Raw genomic sequence first — 21,807 nt, 5'->3', positions numbered from 1 at the left:
TAACAGACTTTTCCAGTAGCTGTACTGGCTGTGAATGCATCCCAATTCTTCAGGGCAAATCAAACATTAAATACAATTGCTTTTAAACCCTGTACTGTAGTTACAAATGTGCACTCACCAGAGGTGCCTTCTCCGGCTTCAGGGTCCAGGATCTCGCCTTGGCATGCTATTGGCTCCAGGGTGATTAAAAGGTCCTGGCTGCCAGGGAGAACAGATTCACCGCTTGCCTGCTGCCCATTCTCCTCCTCCTCTACCTCATCCACAAAATCCTCCTCCCTGTTGCGTGAGACTCCCCCCTTGCAGGTGTCCACGGACAGTGGTGGAGAGTGGTAGGGTCCCCCTCTAGAATGCCATGCAGCTGATCATAGAAGTGGCATGTATGGGGCTCTGACCCAGAGCAACCGTTTGCCTCCTTTGTCTTTTGGTAGGCTTGCCTGAGCTCCTTAACTTTCACACAGCACTGCTGTGTGTTCCTGTTGAAGCCTCTGTCCACCATGCCCTGTGCGATTTTGGCATATATATTAGCATTTCTTCTTTTTGATCGGAGTTCGGCCTGCACAGATTCTTCTCCCCATATAGCAATCAGATCTGACTGCATGGTCACCTGGCCTGCTGAGCTCGCCACGCTGACCAAGCAGGAAATGAAATTCAAAATTGTCTGGGGCTTTTCCTGTGTACCTGGCTAGTGCATCGGAGTTGAAGTGCTGTCCAGAGCAGTCACATTGAAGTACTCTGGGATAGCTCCCAGAGGCCAATACCATCGAATTGCGTCTGCACTACCCCTAATTCAACCCAGAAAGGTCGATTTTAGCACTACTCCTCTCACCGGGGAGGAGTACAGAAGTGAATTTTAAGAGCCCTTTAGGTCGACGGAAAGGGGTTGGTTGTGTAGACGCATTGCTTATAAAATCGACCTAACGTGGCTAAATTCAGCCTAACCTCGTAGTGTAGACCAGGGCTTAGCTACATACATAGGATCAAATCCTGCTTAGTTTACTAATGCAAATAGTCCCATTGACTATTATTCATTCTAACCCATCTTTTAAAATCCCCATATATCCAAACCACTTTCAAGCACATATTCAATACAACAGATCAGTCCCATGATGTTCCCTAAAAGTTCACAGTCTCCAGAAGGCTGGGAATGAGCGAGTTCCAAAGCCAAGGATGTTCCCCTGTATCCAATCCCCAGGATTCAAATCTGAGGATGGAACAAGAATTCTTTAGCAGATCTCCACTGTTGGGAAGGATGACTAAGCAGAGAAGCAGTCTCTTAGCTAGTCACGACCCAGAGCATTTGAGGCATTCTAGGTTAAAACCAATACATTGGATTGCATATGGAAACAGATGTAGCACCTGCTAAATCAAATATGCTTCTTGTAAGAGATGAGTAAATTCCCATCTGAACTAGTATCTCAGTCACCTATGCTGTTCTGGGTGACTTCACTGCTATGTTGATGGTGAGCCTTATAAAATAATAGCTCAGAACTATTATAAATTATAAATATTATAAATAACCTTCCCCATGTGATTTTTAGTTCAACACATAGCTAGGCACCCTTTGAATCTTATGTTTGGGTTGGCACTCGAGTTAGGGAATGTGAGCACACTTTGCCAGACATTTAGGATGAGGTCAGAGTTTGCTCTTGCTCAGCAGTACTAACAAATACATTATTTTAGGGGAAAATTGGAAAAATCTGTAGGAACTATTTATTTCTGATTTGGAAGAATTAGGATGCCTCTTCCCCATTTTCTCAAGAAGTCAGTAACATGCATATTTTTATTCATTAAGGATCATTTTCTCAAAATAATGCATATTATCTGGATCTGTAAAAGTTGAGAATTTCACCTGTAAATTCATGCAAAGGCTGCTCTGCAAAGAATTAGATTCACATATTTTCAAACACAGTTCACATATGTGTGTACATGTCTGTAAAACTTCCTATTCACTGCTCAAAACCTGGCCGAGTGTGGGAGAGTTGAGCTATAGCTATTGACTCAGAAGGAAGAAGAAATGAAGGGAGGGTAGGAGTGGAAAGGATGTTGTGGATGCAGTAGATGATGGTGAAGAAGGAGGCAGAAAGGGGTCCTAAGTTTTGGGGCTACTTTTCTTAAGTAAGGCAAGTGAATGGAATATGCCCTATGCAGGGAATATTGGAAGGAAGGGAGCTATGCCTTATTCAGTGTATACTTTATAATACAGTAAATGCTCTCTGCACCTTAAGAGATGTGCATGATCACTTCACAGCTAAGTTAGGTCACACGAACTTGTGGCTTTCCTACACTTTGAAGACAATTTCCCAAAGTACAGGTTGTGACCCTCAAGGTTTCAGAAGTGACCCAAGGGGGTCATGGGAAGATATGCAAAAATGTAGCATTTTGCAAAATAAAATAAAATAAAATAAAATAATACAATTAATATGATAAAAATGGATATACAACATAAGTTTTGGAATGGTATGGTATCCTTTAATGCAGCAGTTCTCAAACTATGGGGCACAGGAATGTGTCAAGGGAGGCACAACCTGTGTGGTTTTTGTTTTTTTGTTTGTTTTTTTAAAGAGCTCTGGCTGTCAGCCCTGGGTGGCTGGGGCTTGTGCAGAAGGGCCCTGCACACCCCAGAAGTGGGGATAAAGGGGACAGATGGAGCCCAGGCTAGGGCTCTCCCGCACACACATTCAATCACCTGGAGGCAGCAGAACAACAACTGTTAGCAGCAGCGCAGAAAGGTGGCAATACGGACGCTAAGTCTGCTGTGAAAAGTGATATTGACAAATATCACTTTTCACATTGCCACCTTTACTTCTGTGCTGCTGCCTTCAGAGCTGGGCACCCAGTCAGCAGCCATTGCTCTCTGTTCTGCCTTCAGAGCTCAGTGGCGGTATATGTACTTGCAAGGGGAGGGGGCATAAATAATTACAGACACAAAGAAGGGAGGCCTGAGCAAATAAATTTGAGAATCACTTTTTTAATGCAATCACTGTTAAAAACCAAACCAAATTCAGCTGAGATTCTCAGAGTGGACTGGAATAGCACATGAGTGTGTGCAGCCAGCTGTTTGAGCCACTGCTAATAAAACAGGTTCTTCAGTGTGTGCCCAGATTTACCTCATTCAAAACAATACAAGCCCCATTAAACACATTATTTATTAAGGATGATACAAAGTGCAAGTGGTCCTTCACACAGACCACTCAAAGCTTGTTCATGAATTACAACATTGGCATGCTGGATGTAATTGCTGTGGAACAGGAACACTGCTGAGCTTCACACAATTATGCTATTTGTATTTAGTCTTCATTGGAGCTCAGTTCAGACCAATGGGTGATTTGGAAAGATGGTTTCATTGTAACCCCTGCCTGCTCAGAGTAGCCCTCTGTCCCCTTCTGGTGGTGGCTAGGCCAGCTAGTGCTTGATGAGCCTACTACAGCTTTAGCTAAGAGTAAAATATCTTCTGGCTCAGACAGTAAAGGCTGATGCATTTAGGTCCCAAGTTTGATCCCTTGTTGACACCCCGGTGTGGGCCAGCAGTTACATCATTAAAAGAACAAGTAGGTTCCAACCATGACGGGGAGCGGGGAGAAGAAATACAATGAAAGAAAAATATGACCCAGATATGGTTTTACATCACTTGTGAAATTTAGAAACTAAACATCCATTGCTGAAAGACAATATTTTTTCCAAGGAATATGCACCAGAATGTCAGATGAGTCCACATCATTGGGATCCTTTTGCACTCTTCAATACTTCTGGCTTCTCAAATACCTGCAGCTACAAAATATGCCTTCTTGCAATGGAGTCTTGCAAAACTGTGCCCCATGTTATCAGATGATGACTTGGCCATGGTCAGTTACACCTTCATATCCTACAGGCTAGATCACTGCAACTTGATATATCTGTGCATGAGTACTCTGCATTTTAGAAGCTTCAGTTAGTTCAGAATGCAGCATGCAGTCTCCTCAGTAATATCAGTCACTGAGAGCATAAATAACTACGCTTAACTCACTATAATGCTCCCCATAGAATACCTAGTCAAGGTTAAAGCCATGGTCCATTTTCAAGGCTTTCCATGAAACTGACCTTAAGTATCTCACAGAAAGCCTCTCACTTTCTCAGATAACATTCTCCCTTAGCAGATATATACCTCAGAAACTATCATCCTCAAGGATGAAACTTATGAGAGCAGGAAACAGGACTTTCTTGGCACCAGAGCTTTTGAATAACTACTAATTTCACAACTTCAGAATGAAGTGTAAAACTCACTTCTTTGACTTGGCTTTCCCAGATCCCCAACTAAAACCAGCAAAGAAGTAGAGAGGAGGTGGAAGGGGAATAAAAAGTTGTGAAAACCAGAAGGAAAAGAAAGAAAGAGAGAAGTAAAAGAAGGGGGAAAGGAGGAAATAAAAACTCAAACAAAAAAAATTCCCCTACTGCATTGGGGGAAGTTGAGAGAAAATGTAAGCTATGGGACAGCTGTAAATTTTGTATGCAACTCTTCAGGAGGTATTCAGAGATGACCACAAAGGGTGACATTACAAAAACTTGGACGAACAGACAAACGCAAGCTCTGGAGGAATCAAGCTTTTGAGGACAAAAGGTGAGGAGGATGGTGGTGTTTTCAACAGTAATGGAGTACAGAAGACAATTTAGGAGGAAAAATAAGGAGTTCTGGTTTAGCGATAGTGAGTTTGAATTGTTAGCAAGACATCCTGGAAAAAGTGTTGGTTGGCTATTAGAGGGGCACAGCGCAGGGCCATAAGGATCAGGGATGCCTTGAGGCAGCAATTTGAAGCTGAAAGCCACTAATATTTGTTGCTAAGCTTGGGATTGCCGTGCTTGTAATGCTTGGAGGTGATTGGTACACACGATTCCAGAAGGGGCCTTAACTTAATTGTATGTTGCTTTGCAATGCGCTTTTTCACGTAATAGAATAAAGATTGCTTTCAAACAAACACAATTATTTTATTAAAAGACAACAACCGCAGGAGAGAGTCAACCGAAAAAATTCATCAGCAGGGAGGAGGATGTGGGATGGGGAAAGGGGAGGTCTCAAGAGGAGGAGGGGTCCCAGGACAGCTACAGATTTCTGTATGTCCAGGGATCATACCCAACCTTCTCCTTTGGAGTACAATGCAGCGGGTGCTGTACTTCAGCAAGGCCAAACTGCAGAGGGATGGGTGTTGAGTGCAGTGGGGAGTGGGAGTCCACAGTGCTGGACTGTGAGGAGGGAGGAGTGGAGCTGCGGGTAGAGAGTAGAGCCAGGAGGTTGATAACAGTGTGTTGGCGATGTGTGGGAAGCGCATGGAAAAGAGTTTTGTGACAGTGGCTGCAGGGGAGGGCAGGCACAGAGCTGCTCAGTTTGAAGAGCTAGTATCATCTGAGTGTGTCCACTTGACACTCCATAATGTTTAAGAGCTGCTCCGTGGCTTCTTTCTGGTGTCCCGCGTTCTCCTTTAGGTCCCTCTTCTCACTGTCCCGGCACTCCTTCAATTCCTGTTTCTCGGCGGTGGAGTGCATCATAACCTCTTTAGTCCTCCTTAGTTCTTCTTGGCCACTTTCTAATTCTGCACAGCCATTCTGCTGCCGATAACAAAGAGGGAGGCTGGGCTCCCAAGGTCATCTCTGTGACGTTTAAATTTTACAGAAGCAGTATTGTTTGCAACACAGACAACACTGATTCAGTGCTTTAAAACACAGCCAGTACTCACACACCTGTCCTTAACTGTCTGACCCCAGGCAAGCACACATGAGCCACAAGACCCCCAAAATGATGAGTAACTGCAAGGACAGGGTAAATCTCTCTTCCTGGACCCTGCTGTACACTGGGCACATGGCTCTTGGGGAGAGCCTGCACTGTAGGGGGTGCCAGATAATCATTCCTGTCCCCACACTTTCCACAGGAGGTGATCATTATGGAAGATATCTCGTTGCTGAGGGTGAGTAGGGAATCAAGAGAGAGTCTTCTCCAAGGCTGCGGCTTCCGCCCTGGCCTCTATGTGGCTCGCCTGTGTGCAGCAATGGTCCCCCGCCTCCAGTGACAGCAAAGTGGCACGGGAAAGTTACCGTTAATGAGGCAAGAAACAAAGCAGCTCTGCCGAGGAACCTGCGGCAATGGATTGCCCAGTATCTCCACAAGAGTTTCCTGGAGAGCTCTGAGGGAGATTCCTGTGAAGTGAGGGAGTCAATCAACAGCCTGTTCCACTGCTCAGAGTAGGTATGCAGTGGGAGACAAGCCTGCTTTCTGCAACCCTCGCTTCAGCAATTCCCAAAATCAGATCCACTTACCAGGGGCCTCCTCTCCTGTTTGCGCTTCACTAAGATCTGACAGCTGTGACTAGCTAGCCTCCTCCTGGGTAGAAAAGAGCTCCTGACTGCATGCATCTCTGGCCTTCGAATCATCCTCTGCTTCTGGGTCCCCCTCCCTCTCTTCATCCAAGATTTCCTCCTCCTGACTCGGTCCACTCTCAACTGGCACATGAGCCAACGAAGTATTCACAGGGTCCTTTGCAGTGGAGGTGGGGTCATCACTGAGTATCGTGTCCAGCTCTTTGTAGAACCGGCAGCTCGTTGGCGCAGCACCGGAGCAGCGGTTTGCCTCCCACGCCTTGTGGTAAGTGTTCCATAGCTCCTTCACTTTTACCCTACACTGCAATGTGTCCTGGTCATGGCCCCTTTCTGTCATGCATCGTGAAATCCGTCTGTAGGTATCATAATTCCGACAGCTGGAGCACAGCTGAATTCAAATGCTGCACAACTGGTTGAACGCCATCAGTCCATGCAGACCATCTAGTTCTGGACATCCCATTCAGTGAAACAGGAAGATATTGCTTCAGAATTTCCCACCTTTGTGGACTGCTACTGAAGAGACTGGACATTTGCTGAACAGTTCCAAAGTAAGTAATTGCCTCCTTGCATGATTCAGCACAGTGAACACCTACAAGGTTCCACAGCTGGAGAAAATACAGTTTGAATTACGTTCAAGCAGAACTGCTTGTACACCTTTGTACTTCCCAGCCATATTAGATCCATTGTCATAGGCTTGATCAATGCAGACTTGAAAATCTCACTTAAAACCTTCTAGAATTGCTAATACTCAAGCAGCAATTTCTTTTCCAGTTTTTCTCGTGAAATTATCAAACAAAATAAACCTTTCTTCAATTGAAAATGTTGAGTTGTCTACAATCTTAACATATCGAATAACCATAGTAGTCTGTTCCTTGTGAGAACAATCTGGAGTGGTATCAACAATGATTGAAAAATACTTGGTATTTTGAATCTCATCAAGAATTGTTGTTTATACAAATGACCCACATAGCTCAATAAACTCGTTTTGTATGCATGTGGAGAGATAATGGACTTGCATGCGCTTTTGTCTCTCTTGAGATTCTCGAACACATTTAACATGCTCTGATAAAAGTGGGTCATATTTTCTGAGGAGCTCAACTATGCCTAGAAAGTTTCCATTTGCATGATCACCAATATGTTGACTGGAACCAAAGAAAACCAATCTCCACTCAGAAAGAAAAAGGATGACATTCAGGATGTGCTCAAGAAGTTTTTTCCAGTTATTATTTTCTGTAGAGAGTTCAGTCAAGAATAAATTCTCAACTGAACTTTCAGCTGATGCTGCCCTACTGGCTGATTTCCATGCAACATAATTTTCTTCGTGTGACGTTGAACTCTCATGTGATGGTATTTGGTCTTTCAACTTCCTCCAACCTCTGTTGATGCTCCATCCTGATTGATCAGAGAGAACTGATGCATTTGCAGCGCTTTTGTTCAAAATGAAGCAGGGTGCACAGTTCAGAGATTGTTTTTCTGTACTCCATCATAATCAGTCTCTTGTGCAGGTCTCACCATTTGGAAAAGTTTTTGTCAACAGACGAGTAGGGAAAGCATGATTATCAATATCTCGTGGAATGTTACTTGGAATTTCAAAACAACTAATTTGAAGAAAAGATTGCATTTGGGCAGGATTGCTCTTATCAATAATTCCAATGTCTGTCACAGTCAAACCTGCAGTACTCATGAATTGCTCTTGCTGCGTAAGATCTACATCTTCCTGTTGCTCTTGAGTTTCTTGATCATACACAGGATCTTCTGCTGCATCTGTTACTGTTGGCACATCTCCTTCTTGACTACTGATATTTCTGTAGCATTGTTTGTTGGGTAAGGTGTGTTTTCCAGTGGTTTGAGAAATGAAGTTATTGGCATTGAGCTCTTAGCTGCTGCTTCACTCAGTTGTTTTCGCTGTCTCTTGCTTGCACCACTTTCAAATCTCCTCTTCATAGTGATTTATCTGGTCAATATGTAGCCTATTCACACTTGAAATATTCTGCTGTTAATAAGTAGCTTATCTACACTTGAAATCTTCTACTGTAAACATGTACACAAATGCTGAATGTACACAAATGCTGAAAAGCTTAAAACGAATACTAATTAAGAACACAAAATTAAACAGTCAGGTTATTATCCTTATCACTGAGTCAAATCTCAAGTACACAAGGTATAATATAACAGGCTGAGCTGAAGACAAAGGGATGACATATAAATAGTAAACACAGACACGGATACAGACAGAGGGATAATGTAAAAAATTTCAAACATGTGCAGGGGCGGCAGGTTTGTAGAAATTTTGGTGGTGCCTAGAACGCCCAGACCCCGCCCCCCAAAACTCCACCCCCACCTGCCTAAGGCTCTGGGAGGGAGTTTGGGTGGGGGGAAGAGTATGGGGTGCAGGCCCTGGGCTGGGGCAGGGGTGGGTGTGCAGAAGGGGGTCTGAGGTGCAGGCTCTGGGATGGAGTTTGGGTGCTCGGTGCAGGCTATGGGATGTGGCAGGGGGTGGGGGTACAGGAGGGGGTGAGGGGTTCAGGCTCTGGGATGGAGTTTGGGTGTAGGCTCTGGGCTGGGGCAAAGGGTAGAGGTGCAGGAGGGGGTGAGGGGTGCAGGCTCTGGGACAGAGTTAGGGTGAGGGCTCTGGGAGTAGGGTGACCAGGCGTCCCGATTTTATCGTGACTGTTCCGATATTTGCTTGTTTGTCCCGCATCCCAACCGAAGTTCGGTCGGGACATGGGGCAAACAAGCAATTTTGCCCTCCGCTCTGGCGCACAAGCACCAACAACATACACTGAACTTTAGAAAACGTAGGCCCAGATTCTGCAAAGGCTTATGCATGTGCTTACTGTTATGCATGGTGATTAGTCCCATTGAAGTCAATCATGTGAGTCCCAGTTAATGATGTGAGTTGTCCCACTTGCCTCCTCACAGTGAGCAAAGTCAAGCACATTGCTAAGGGCAGGTCTACACTTAAAAAGCTGCAGCAACACAGCAGCACTAGTGCCGCTGTGCTTCTGTAGTGCTTTAGTGAAGACAGTACTACGCCGACCGGAGAGCTTCTCCCGTTGGCTTAGTTAATCCACTTCCATGAGAGGTGGTAGCTATGTTGACGGAAGAAGCCCTCTTGTGGACGTAGCACTGTCAACACTGGGGGTTAGGCTTGTATAACTGCATTGCTCAGGGGTGTGGAGTGATATTATACTGATGTAAGTTTATAATGTAGACCTGGTCTAAGTCTGTGCAGGATCGGGCCTTAGACTAAGAAATGGTCCCTGCCACGAAGAATTTACAACCTAAGGCCCGGATCCTGCAAACATTTACACACCTGAATAACTATGCATATGAGAGAGACAAGGTGGATGAGGTCATATCTTTTATTGAACCAACTTTTTTTTGGAGGAAGGGATAAGCATTTGAGATGATTCACTGAGCTCTTCTTCAGGTCTGGAGAAAGAAACAAGAGTGTCCAAGCTAAATACAAGGTAGGACAGATTGTTAATCATAAAGTTCATACATATTGTAGGAGATCACTTAGAATGAAGTGGCCAACCTTTGAAGTCATAGGACTATGAAGGGTTAGTAGGCAGCAAGGTGTATTACAAGTTGTTGTAATGAGCCATAAAACCAGTGTCTCTGCTAAGTCCATGGTGTTTAGCATCCAGCAGAGTTATGAATTTAAGTTTCCAGGCTCACCTTTCAAAGGTGTTGTGCAGGTTTCCTTTGAGAATGAGGACTGAGAGGTCAGATATACAGTGATCACTTTGTGAAAAGTGTTGCCCACAGGTGACAAGATGTTTTTGTCTTTTATAAATTTTCTGTGTGCGTTCATTCAAGAGCATAGTGCTTGTCTGGTTTCACCCATATAGTTGTTGCTGGGGCATTTGATGCACTGGGTGAGCTACACCACATGTTGTGATAGGCATATGTAGGACCCATGGATCTTAAAAGGTTGTATTTTGAAGTAGTGATCATCGTAGCAGTGGAGATACGTCTTCAGGTTTTGCATCTGTTGTTCTGGCAGGATCTGGTGCTGATTTGAGTTCGTGTGTCCCAGTCTGTAGGGAAGCTTGCTTCTGATGATGAGTTTAGCAAGGCTGGGGGGGTTGTTTGAAGGTTTGGGAAAAATTTCTTTCCCAAATTTCAGGATGTGGTCCCCATCAGGCACGGGTTGTATTTGTTTGATGATACCTGTATGGGTTCTAGTATGGGGTGGTAGGTGACAACTAAAGGTGTACGATCAGTGTTTGTTTTTCCCTATATGGAAACAGATTTTCAGGGTATTTGGGTGTCCCATTCCACACATAAGTATTCTCAGTGTGGAGTTATGTGTATAATCATTTGCAAGATCAGGATCCAGTTCAGACAATACCAAAATGCAGGGCAACAGTCCAGGTAAAGAGGGTGTGAAGAATCATTGATAAAAACACTAATGTAGGGAAGACTCTTGGAGATGATCACAGAGGGTTTGTAGACAAGAAGTGGGAAACTGTTCTAAGTGTAGGGGTTAACATGAAAAAAGGTATGAAGCCAAAGGGAGTCTTGAGGTGAGAGGAGTAAGATGGAAAGGGACAGAGTAGCAGAAGATAAAAACAGAGATGTAGGCAGGATTGAGATTATATAGGTCCTTGAAAGAAAACCCAAGGAGCCTGAATTATATATTGTGAAATACAAGCAGGTAATCAAGAGAGTGAAGGGAAGGATGATTTGATAGAAGGAGAATGATTTTAGCAGTGGTATCTGGGGATAAAATGAAAGAGATTAGAAAATAACACGCACAGAGGCCAGAGGAATAGAGGTTACAGCAATACAGGGAAGACGTGATGAAGACAACAACAAGGTTTTAGCAATGTAGATAGGAAGGAATGGCCAGAGTTTAGCTGTATTCTAGCAGAAATTAGAACAGGGTTTAGGGAGATGCAGAAGCCCACGCGCGTGCCTAGAGACAGAGCTGCAATGCTGCAATCCCGATTGCAGCAGCTGGGAAGGCAAAACACAGACCAAAGGCGACTAGTTTCGTGCCGCGGTTGCTGCAGGCAGGCGCCTGACAAAGGTGCCCAGCTGAGAAAGGGTTTCCCAGGACGCTCAGTCCAGCGCCCCGCGCCACCTCTGGGGCTGTGAGGGGGGCGCTTTGGGGCCCCAGGCTCCCATCCGCTCCGCCTGTGTGACGGTCCCCGCGCTGGCTGGGCTCACCCCAGCGGCGTCACGCGAGGAGCGCGCGCCGAGTTCCTGGGCTGACGGCTGAGGCTGGGTAGGAGGAGCGCGCGCGCCGGACGTTGGGTGTCGTCAGCGCGTCACGTCGCGTCGCCCCGCCCTCCCCCAGCTCCTGCCTTCCTTCCGGCCACCATCTTGCGCCCCTCCGCGTGTGTGCGCTCGGATCCGCGCTCCCCGCCCTGTCCCCTGCCAGGACAGAGCCGCTTCCGCCCGGAAAGGTACAAAGGGGCTGGGGCTGGCTCGGGGAGCGGGGTCCCTGGGGAGGTTCCTTGGCGGAGCGCCCAGGCGCGGACCTGTGAGTCGGGGAGACACCGGTGGGTTAGGCCGCGCGGGGCCCGGCAGTTGGGGAGCGATAAGCCGCGGCGGGATGCGGCTATGGGAGTTACGCGGGGCTGAGTAAATTGTCCCCCCCTCCCCAAAGAGAGGCCTCGAGCCCCTGCCTCCGCTCCCTGGTTTCGCCTCCTGCTTCCCCGTCCTGTCGCCGGGATATGGCTGGTGTCCGCAGAGCGGCCTTGCTCCCTGACTGGCCGTCCCGGTACGGAGCCTGGGGTGCGGTGTTCCGGAGATAGCCGGGGCCTCCGCTGCGTTGTAGACGCTGCCCGCCGCGGGGCTGACCTCCCCAGCGAGCAGAACCGTGTCCATAGTGTCGTTACTGTCCTTCCTTTTTAGATGAAAGAAACAATCATGAATCAAGAAAAACTAGCCAAACTCCAGGCTCAAGTGCGCATTGGGGGAAAGGTAAGGCACAGCCCCACCATGCAGATGGGCACAAAGTAGTGTACATGAAACTTTAAATCTATCTAAACTTACTGTTTTATCGTGGCGAGGTATGGATGTGATCTAACGAATGTACTGTTTCTATTAGTAATATGTTTTCCCACTATCTCTTGCCTATCAAATCCAACTTACTTTCCTTATGTCTACATATTATCTGTGTATTTATGTTCTTCTAGGTCAGTGGTAAAAATACAATGGAAATTCTTTTAATTGATTTTCCAGAGAAATCTGGCAAAAGTAAGGCTGATTGAGTCTCATTAAATGTGTGGTTCATAACTTCTATTGGGAAACCATTAGATTTTCAAAAGCAAAATATACATTCAGTTTAAGCATAGGGGTTTTCATTAAAAACCCCCCCAAAATTACATTTATGAAACTGGATACCATATTTCTTACCCAACAAGATTAATTGCTCATATGTACAGGCTAGTCTCATCTTTCGCGCATTTAACATGCGCGAATTCAGCTTTGCACAGTTGGCCAAAAGAAAAAAAGAGAAAAATAACAAATTAAATACTGTATCTGTAGTGCAGGCGATTCCGCCCGCCATTACACTCAATGTAATTTTGACTATACGTGATTTTCGCTTTACACGCTGACAGCAGAACGTAACTCCAGCGTAAGATGACTTGCCTGTATGTTCTAGTTTTCAGACTGACTAGGTTTTTCTGTATTTGTCCGGTATCATTGTATTGAATAGGTAAGCTACTTCCTGATGTATCAGTTCCATGTCTTTAAAACAAGATCCAAATCATTAACAAATCTGTAGACACAAAATTATTTGTCATTTTAAAACCAGTCAGTCCCCTTTGTTTGCAAAGAGGGATTAAAGGTTCTGTCCTGCAAGAACTGATATCACTAATACCAGAACTAGGGCCTTGTTTAGATGTTAGTGATTTCATCAGTTCTTGCAGGGGAAACATTTTCTGAATTATTGTGTTGGCTGGATGAAAACCTTTCAATTAGTCTTTGAAATAGGCCTTTATGTAACTTTATATCTACTGCTGTTAACTACTTAAGTTAGGTTTATTTTAAATCATTTCAGTAATGTTAAGGGAATTTTTCAGGAAAAAACTAATGCATATTATCTTTGCTGAGATGTGGAGTTGTTGCACAGCGTAGTATGAAAATTAGAAGTGGTGGAGGGAACCTATTGAAGGCTGTCTGCTATACCCACCCTTGAGGGAACAGATCTGTAGAGTTTTCTTTAAAGACAAACTTTGTCTTGTTGTCTTTGTTTTGAAGGAAGGGGGTTATAAAATTGCTGCAGAACCAAGAAATAACAATTGTGATCTCTATAAATACAGATTATAGTGATCTAAACAGGATTTTTCTGCATGAAAGTATTTAAGTAGCATAGTCATTACATAAATGTGGTTTATAAAGCACATATAAATGCTTTCAGCCACAAATTGAAGTGTCATGTTAATGAGGCTTGTGTCTGATTACATACCTAGTCTAGATAAACCTGATATGGTAGTGCAGGCTATACACATTTTTATTCTAGTCACGTACATGTGCACACCTAGTTTGCTCCAGATTACAACTTGCTCATTGTAGTGTTGATAAGCGACAAAACTGGGTGCGTTTGTAGGCATACTAACTGCTTTGTGACTGTAACTGAAAACAATGGAGTTTAATATGTTAGAGATGCTATAGTTCAGTCTCAAATCAGCATGGGAGAATTGGGGCAGAGGTAGTACCTGACTCTGTTATTTTAAAAATAGACTGGATTTGATGGTGTCTAATACTGTCAGAAGTACTTTATTGCAGCATTGCGAAATCCTACTCCTCCACTCACTTCGTATAAGTACTATTTTACTCATGGGGAAAACTTGTTTGCTAATCATGCAAAGAATAGAATGTGCCTAGTCTAGAAAATTTTCAAGGCTGTTTTGTAAGACTTCTTTGTCCGTGAATTCCTCTATATCTAGCTTTAGCAAAATGTCTTTCAATTCATTTGGGTGGAGTTTCAGGATTATTATGCCACTTGACAATACTATTATAATTTGCAGTTTTTGTCTAAGATGTAGTCATTGCCATTTAGCAAAGACACTTCAGTTTTTTTAATTTTGGGCAGGGTTGGCCAGATGTATTTCTCAGTATTCCAAACATAGTCTGCAGCAGCCACTCATCTTTAATACATAGGTGGAACCCCAGGAATTGTGCATGTCTCAGCAGGATCAAGGTGGATTTAGTGTCAGAGACCTGTAATCTTGACAGTCTTCAATTCTGTAAAGATGAAAGCAGCTCCTATCCACTTAATGGAAATTAACTATGAGATTCAGATAGCAGACAACTCTAGCATAAAGACTTAAATCAATCCAAATGCATTTGACACCTATTTTAACCTATTGTGAATTGGCAGGTGTCTCTGCAGACACCTGCCAAAAAAACCTTTTTTGTCAGATTCCTGCAAAGCATGACTTTCTAGACCTATTAAAAAGCCTTTTGTTCTGAAATATTAATGTAGTCCTGACAGGCTGATAAAAACTCCTTTTGAATCACTCCTTACATGAAAGGTCACTGTTCTGGTTGCAGTTTCAAATTGCTGAGTGAGCTGGGTTCAGACTCTAGGCAGGCAGAGAGTTTCAGGCTGAGATTCCTTTCCAATTTGGTGGTAGAGTTTCACCTTAACTGGGGCTACTACTGTTCTTCCTATCCTAGCCTACCCATTCTGGGGGGGCCTTTCTCCACACACAACTTTAAAAGGGGCTGGGGTTTTTGCTTCAATTGGATTAAAGCCCATAATGTTCACCCAAGTTTTTCTTTAGACCAATTCACTGATCGGTACTCTCTCTGAGGGAATTATGTCTAGATGGATGTGCAACTGTTTCTTATTGCTAGGATCTGGCCGGCCTGAAGCAGAAGCAGCAGGGTTTGGGACAGCAGACTCAAGGAGGAAAAGGAATGAGGTTAATAGAGCCATCAGTTTTGCGCTCTTTAGTTCAGGGGATGCCAAAATTTTGTGACTGTAATAGAAGCCATAAAGTGGCAATGCTGCTCTCTGACATGCAGAAGAGCAGTCTTCCCTGCCAAAGAACTGCACCAAATCACAAATCTAGGGCGCTTTGGTTGGGGGGAGTTGGCCCTCAACAAGGGGGAGAACTCCTCTCTTGGTGACTTCTGCTTTGTAAATGGGTATGACCTAGAATTCAGTTCAATAGTACCTTTATTGATATGCAAAATATGAGTTGCCAAATCAGAAAAGACAGATCCCAATCTCTGTCAGACATAGCTATCATCTCCTTGGGGCAAAGTTTCTCTGTGTTTTGAGTGACAAATTCCTATGTAGTGCTGTAGCATATCTTATTGTTCTTGGGATTCTGTACAGTTTTTTTCTCATTTCTTTTTGATGAATAGTCTTTGATTTCTGATAACTTGAGGAAATCATTCTTGTACTCTCCTTTTATTTAGAATACATCTTATTACAGAGAGTTTCCTTTAATTTTAAGTTTATAAAAGTATCAGAATTTGGATATAATTTAAGAAACCTAGAAAGGTTTCCATTCTCCTTTCCAGAAATGGTTCTCTTGGAAAGAGAATTTGATAGACTTTCCATAAAGTATACTTGGCAAATCTTTAAAGTGTGCTAAAATGGGATGTTTGTTTGAAATCTTTAGCCCATGGTGTTGAAGTAGATATCAAATTTACCAGTTCTTCCTTCTTGACATTTATACTATCATCATCCCCTGTGAGTGACGTGTGAAATAAGAGTTCTTTAATTTGAGAACTGCTGTAGTATAAAGGTAAAACCATATGTTCTTTCCACAAAGGGAACTGCTCGCAGAAAGAAGAAGGTTGTCCACAGAACAGCTACAGCAGATGACAAGAAACTTCAATTCTCCTTAAAGAAACTGGGAGTCAACAACATCTCTGGTATTGAAGAGGTAACTGCTTTAATTAAAAAAAAACACACAAAAAAAACCTTAAAAAACAAAAGTTTTGTGACGTTTGTTATATCTACTTCTGAGTATACTCATGAACTGTTAAAAATATTGCAAGTAAGCCTTGAGCTTGAACAAGGCTTAGTTGTTCAAGTTTTCTATTGAAATTAAATCATAGTCCAAAATTTGACTGTCTTGATATGCTTTTACTTTTTCTTGCAGGTAAACATGTTTACCAACCAGGGAACAGTCATCCACTTCAACAACCCTAAAGTTCAGGCATCTCTGGCTGCTAACACTTTCACTATCACAGGCCATGCTGAGACAAAGCAGCTGACGGAAATGCTTCCCAGCATCTTAAATCAGCTTGGAGCTGACAGTCTGACTAGCTTGAGGAGATTGGCAGAGGCTCTACCCAAGCAACGTAAGTAATAACCTCAACATACTTTTTCAGCAGATTTATACAGTTTTTTTGTATCACAGCAGTGAACTTCAGGAGTAAAAATTCAGTGTTCCACCCATACGCTAATAAATGTAATCAAAAGAGAAATTTAGTTCTCAGATCCTGTTCGCACATCATATTTCCAACGTGATATATAGTAAAATAAAAGAAACTGGCACATATCCCTTAACCTGCATGTAGTTTCTCAAATACCAAGAAATTGGAAGTAAAGTAATTAATGGTTATCTTACTCATCTAGGGCAGCTTGCTTAATTTGAGCACACTCATCTGTTTAAAATAGGTTTAGCACATTTTTATGTGGAAAATGTATTAATTTACATTTATCTTTTAAAAAAAAAAAAAGTAGCCTGGGCTTTGTTTTTCCTCTTGAACTGGCAGTGTTCACTTGCACAGAATTTCAGGAGGGGATTTAGAGGCACTAAGGTACTCTGATGTCATGCTCCCCCTCTGGTTTAGCAAAAGTAGGTCTGCCTGGCGAGACTTTTCAGTAACTAGGAGGCAATGAAGCAGTATCAGGGAGTTCCTAGAGTTGGTATGGGGGAGAGAGATTATCAAGGCTTCCACCTCCAAATTCCTAGGTAAATGAGAAGAGGGGAGCAAGACCGCTCCCACCAGCAGCAGAAGCAATCATCACCCTGCAGTCTTGGATTAATGCCATATACCTGAATTGTAGAGACGAGGGTGGGTACCCTCAGCACAGAAAGGTGGTGCTGCTATAGAGTAGGGTTTGGAGGAGAGGGAATTGGTGGAATGTGGCTAGTTTAACTGTCACTGGGTATCTCTCTCACTGCCTGCAGATGGGGGCTTCCTGGTCTTGCTCTTCTTTCAGGTTAAACTTTTGAAATACCTTGGAGAGGAATCACGAACTGTTTGGCCAAGCTTATCCCCTCCCCTTCAGAGGATGAGGCCTTTGTTAGCAGTTGGGAGGATAGCCAGTTCCAGCAATAGTGAACTGGTGCAACTTTCCCTATTCCAATACACACCCCTCAGAATCTAAGGCATTTGTTTGGGGAGGTAGGGAGAGAAATGTTGCTTGTACAGTCCTCTGGCTCCACCTGCCGCTTTTGTATCTGCGGTCAGGTAGTGAATGGCTTAGGTGTTGTGTACCCTGCAATTAAAAACCTGTGGCTGGCCTATGCCAACTGACTTGGGCTAAGGGGCTTAGATTAAGGTGCTATTTAATTGCAGTGTAGGTGCTCTGGCTAGAACCCAGGCTCTGGGACCCTGCAAGGTGGGAGGGTCCTAGAGCTCAGACTGCATCCTGAGACTGAACGTCTACACTACAATTAAACAGCCCCTTAGCCCAAGCCCTGCGAGCCTGGGTCAGCTGGCATGGGCTAGCCAGGAGTGTCTAATTGCAGTGTAGATATATTGAATCTCCTCTAACACGGCCCTTTTCTGGGTAGGGGAGGTGTAGTTGTCTATTCTATGGATGGGGGAGGGTGGTGGGTCTCCTGTTTTCTGCTGTTAGTTCAGATGTGGATGAGGAGGTTGCTTGATCCCCTCTGATAGAGTAGAGGGTTCTTTATGCTTTCCCATGGCCCAGAGGAATCTGCAGAACAACATCAGCAGCTGGGCAATCTTTTCCTGTCTCACCAGGAGGTCAGATCCCTCCCTTCCTCCCGTCATCCTTTTAGGTTTCCAAAGCAGCAGCAAGATTCCTTGGAACTCCTAAATCCTCAAAAATAAAAGGACCCCTTGACACCATAATGGACCCTGACTGTTTTATATGACCAAGTGCTAATCTTGGATACACCAAAACTTAAGGTCTTTTAATATTAAAGGTTTAAATGTTACTTTGAGTCAGTAAAACACTCTTCAACTTTGAATTGATAAACAGTTGAATCCACCATGCAATATTGCTTATTGGATTTGGGAATCTGTAATTGTTGAAAGGTGAATTGCCTGTGCTGTTTTATTAAAACTGCTCAATTTATAACTGATTTGAAATAGCTGATTTCTTCCAATGTATTAGCTAAGCTTGTGGAGGCCTTACACTTGATGGAGTCTCTGTGTAGAGTGCTAGCTTTTGAGTGCTACATCTGATCAGTAATTTCAGGGAATGTGCTAGACATCACTGGCCAGAACCTTATTGATTTGAGGGAAAATGGGGGACACGTGAAGCTCTTTAGCACAGCCACAACCTTGAGTACCTCTGTAATTGGTTATAGATCAGACTGGTTGGCGGCACCCCTTAATACTTTCCAGTTAAAGTGTATCTCCTTTCCTCTCCTATTATCCTCCCAATAGAGTTTAACATGTTGACACTCTGAATGACTTCTGTCCCAGACAGAAGAATGGTGGGGGCAAAAAGGGAATGGAGGCATACACAGCCCCAGCCATGGGGCAAAGAATGGGGGACTTGGTCTGTGGAGGGGAAGGGGCAGAATTGGGGATACTGGAATAAGTGGAGGTAGGGAAGGGAGAAATAGAAGTGTACACAGAGTCCCTGCTGTGGGAAGGACAATGGGGGATCCTAGAATGGGGTGGGGGGATGGGGGTACACAGAACCCCTGCCATAGGGGGAAGAATGGGAGAGGTGAACAAGGGGCACACAGCTGCCAGAATGTGGGACTCTGGTGTGGGATGAGGGGGGTAGGTAATAGGGGGCACAGAGACCCTAGCGGGGGGGAGATTAGCGTGAGTTGCAGGGACTCCCTGAAAAATAATGGGGTGGGGTAGTGTGATACAGAGGGAGCTTGTGATTGGGAATGGATGAATGCAAGGAGCCCCTGTATGTGTGAATAAGCTCAGCCGATGTAAGCTACGAAGTTTGACTCCTTAGTAGCCTGCTTTTAATACTAATTTTAAGATTGATATTTGACCTATCAAGCCCAAAATGGGTTTTCCCCCTCTCATCTTGTGGTGGAGTACTTGAGTGAACAACCTCCTTTCCAGTTTAAATGTGGTGCAGGATGTTCTTGGTTGGGAGGCTTGAATTCACTCTCTACCTACCCTTTTGATCCCCAGAGCCAGGATTTAGTGATTTCAGAGATCTGCTGCAAAGTCATCACACTCTCCCAGACATTTAATGGGAAGGATTGATTGGTGGGGTGATTAAGGTGTTCAGTCTTTCCCAACTCAAATTTCTGGTAAACACTCTCCCTTCTTTTATAATCTCCAGGGTAAGCACAATTAAGCATGCTGAAGCTTATTGTTTAGAGTCTGGGATAGACAGAGAACAAACGAATTATCAATAGATCAAGATGCTGTTTTAATCTGAGTAAAATCCCAGCTTTTGCATTTGCAGATGAAAATGATTATTCATACAAGGCACTTAATTTGCAGTGTTGATTGAAATAAGCTTACATTGCTGTAATAAGTTGACCAGTAAAATAGTTGTAGCAGGTGTCCTGTTTCCTTGTGTGCTGGTTGTCTTCTGATGAGACATAATGAAATAGCCAAAAGAAAATGTATACTCCTAGCTGGGTCTTATTTTACAATTATGTAATAAACTTGCATCACAGACACTTCCCCTGCTGAAAATATATTTCAAGTTAACGTCAAACTTCAGTTTTGGCTTTATTCCTATATAGATATATAGATATAGATATAGATATAGAGAGAGAGTGTAAATGGAGATTTTTTTTTTTTTAAACAAATAAGCTTGGCATTTAAAATGGATATTACATTATTTGTGATTACAGCTGTGGATGGAAAAGCACCACTTGCTACTGGAGAGGATGATGATGATGAAGTTCCAGGTAAGAACAAACATAAAATAGAAACTGATGAAAGGACCTGCTGTCCCATAAAATACAAACATAATGAAGAATTGAGGCCAAGAATTTAGTATGATTTAAAAAAAAAAAAAAAAATTGGTGTTTGACAATGAGACCATTACACACATGAAATAGACTTGGGGTGGGGGGCATGGTGGAGAAATGGTTAGGGGATTAGTCAGCCACTAACTGTTAAACTTCCCTATGGGCAAGTTATTCCATGGTGGACAACAACGAAATTTTTTTTGCACCTTCCTCTGAAGTATCTGGTACTGGCTGCTGTCAGGGTATGAGCCTAGATGGGCCTCTGGCTTAATCCAGTATTTTAGCTATTTTGTAGAAATAGCATCTGCAGTTTTTAATGTTGCTAGGCTAAAAATGATACATACTATCAATAGTGTGCATCAAGGAATTGGCCTAATACATATCATGAGGGTACAGAAGAAACCTCCCCTTCTCTTCTCTCTCCACTTCCTACCGCACAAGTGTGGTATAGCACACTTAACTGTGCTATCAGGCATTGGTGGTTGTTGAAGACAGGATTCATAAGATACCGGTGGTTCATCTACACCAGTGTCTTATGTGGCATTTATTTTTATGTAGAAATTGTTTATTTGTAAATGCTAAAGCTGTAACATCTCATAATTAAAATACTTAAAGTTGACTTTAAGATAAAATCTTGACTCACTAGATATATTTGGTAAGGTAAAAAAGGTACTGATGCTTTGGTTTCAACATGTACTTTTCTTTCTTTTTTTCTTTCTAGATCTTGTTGAAAATTTTGATGAAGCTTCAAAGAATGAGGCAAACTGAACTAAATGTCACTTTCTGAATAAAATTAAAACTTGAAAAAAGCTACATGAGCTGCTATTTTATATTGTGACTGCTTTTATTTGTAATTTTTTGTATTATGTTTACTTATCTGATGAGGTCTAAAATATGTAATATTTGGAAACTCCTTGAACATTGCAGCTCTTTTCTGTTTTATTGCTCGTACACAACATTAATTATCTTTGCAGCCTGGTTGAACTGAACAAACCTAAAAATTAGTATAAAATCAAATTGCTAACAATATTTGCCTATACAGTTAATTTTCTGAGTAACTTGTATACAAGCAAAAACCTGGCTCTAGTGAATTTTGGCATATAATAAAAGATGTAAAATTGAAAACTTGTTTAGTGTGGCTTTTATTAGAAAAGCAAATACTTTGTAATTGGGAAATAATCTGGCCTAAATGTTGAATAATCATATTCCTAGAAGATCTTGCTTCTCTGCAAAGCATCTCCCAATTGCCATGTTACAGAACAATGCTGCTTAAAGTGTTAGTTCTAGAATTGATTGTCATAAGTTTGAACTGCTCATGATTAAGCAGTGAAGCCTCCTGATAGTTGTAGCCCAGTACACAATACCTGTT

At 43.1% G+C, this 21,807-nt stretch overlaps 1 protein-coding gene across 3 annotated transcripts; it reads left to right on the top strand.

Moving 5' to 3' along the window:
• The first annotated feature begins 11,293 nt into the window (after positions 1–11,293).
• On the top strand, positions 11,294–21,563 carry BTF3 (basic transcription factor 3). 3 transcript variants are annotated; one of them, XM_005288245.4, is made up of 6 exons: positions 11,294–11,762; positions 12,214–12,282; positions 16,098–16,211; positions 16,431–16,632; positions 20,319–20,375; positions 21,160–21,563. In XM_005288245.4, the coding sequence occupies exons 2-6, from the start codon at positions 12,214–12,216 to the stop codon at positions 21,204–21,206; spliced, it is 489 nt and encodes a 162-aa protein (XP_005288302.1). In that variant the 5' UTR covers positions 11,294–11,762; the 3' UTR covers positions 21,207–21,563. The 3 variants fall into 3 exon arrangements, with proteins under 3 accessions (XP_005288302.1, XP_065455149.1, XP_065455150.1); XM_065599077.1 differs by lacking the exon at positions 11,294–11,762 and adding an exon at positions 11,788–11,858; XM_065599078.1 differs by lacking the exon at positions 11,294–11,762 and adding an exon at positions 11,794–11,839.
• The last annotated feature ends 244 nt before the right edge of the window (positions 21,564–21,807 follow it).

Source organism: Chrysemys picta, chromosome 6 (assembly GCF_011386835.1).
Source record: "Chrysemys picta bellii isolate R12L10 chromosome 6, ASM1138683v2, whole genome shotgun sequence".
NCBI lineage: Eukaryota > Metazoa > Chordata > Testudines > Emydidae > Chrysemys > Chrysemys picta.
Note: the sequence above shows the minus strand (reverse complement) of the source record. Positions and strands in the feature narration are given on the sequence as shown.

Excerpts from the sequence above, each read along its gene's own strand:
- BTF3 (XM_005288245.4), top strand. The coding sequence starts at position 12,214 with ATGAAAGAAACAATCATGAATCAAGAAAAACTAGCCAAACTCCAGGCT. Across the intron at positions 16,633-20,318 it reads AGAGGCTCTACCCAAGCAAC|CTGTGGATGGAAAAGCACCA; the intron begins GTAAGTAATAAC and ends TTGTGATTACAG. Across the intron at positions 20,376-21,159 it reads TGATGATGATGAAGTTCCAG|ATCTTGTTGAAAATTTTGAT; the intron begins GTAAGAACAAAC and ends TTTTCTTTCTAG.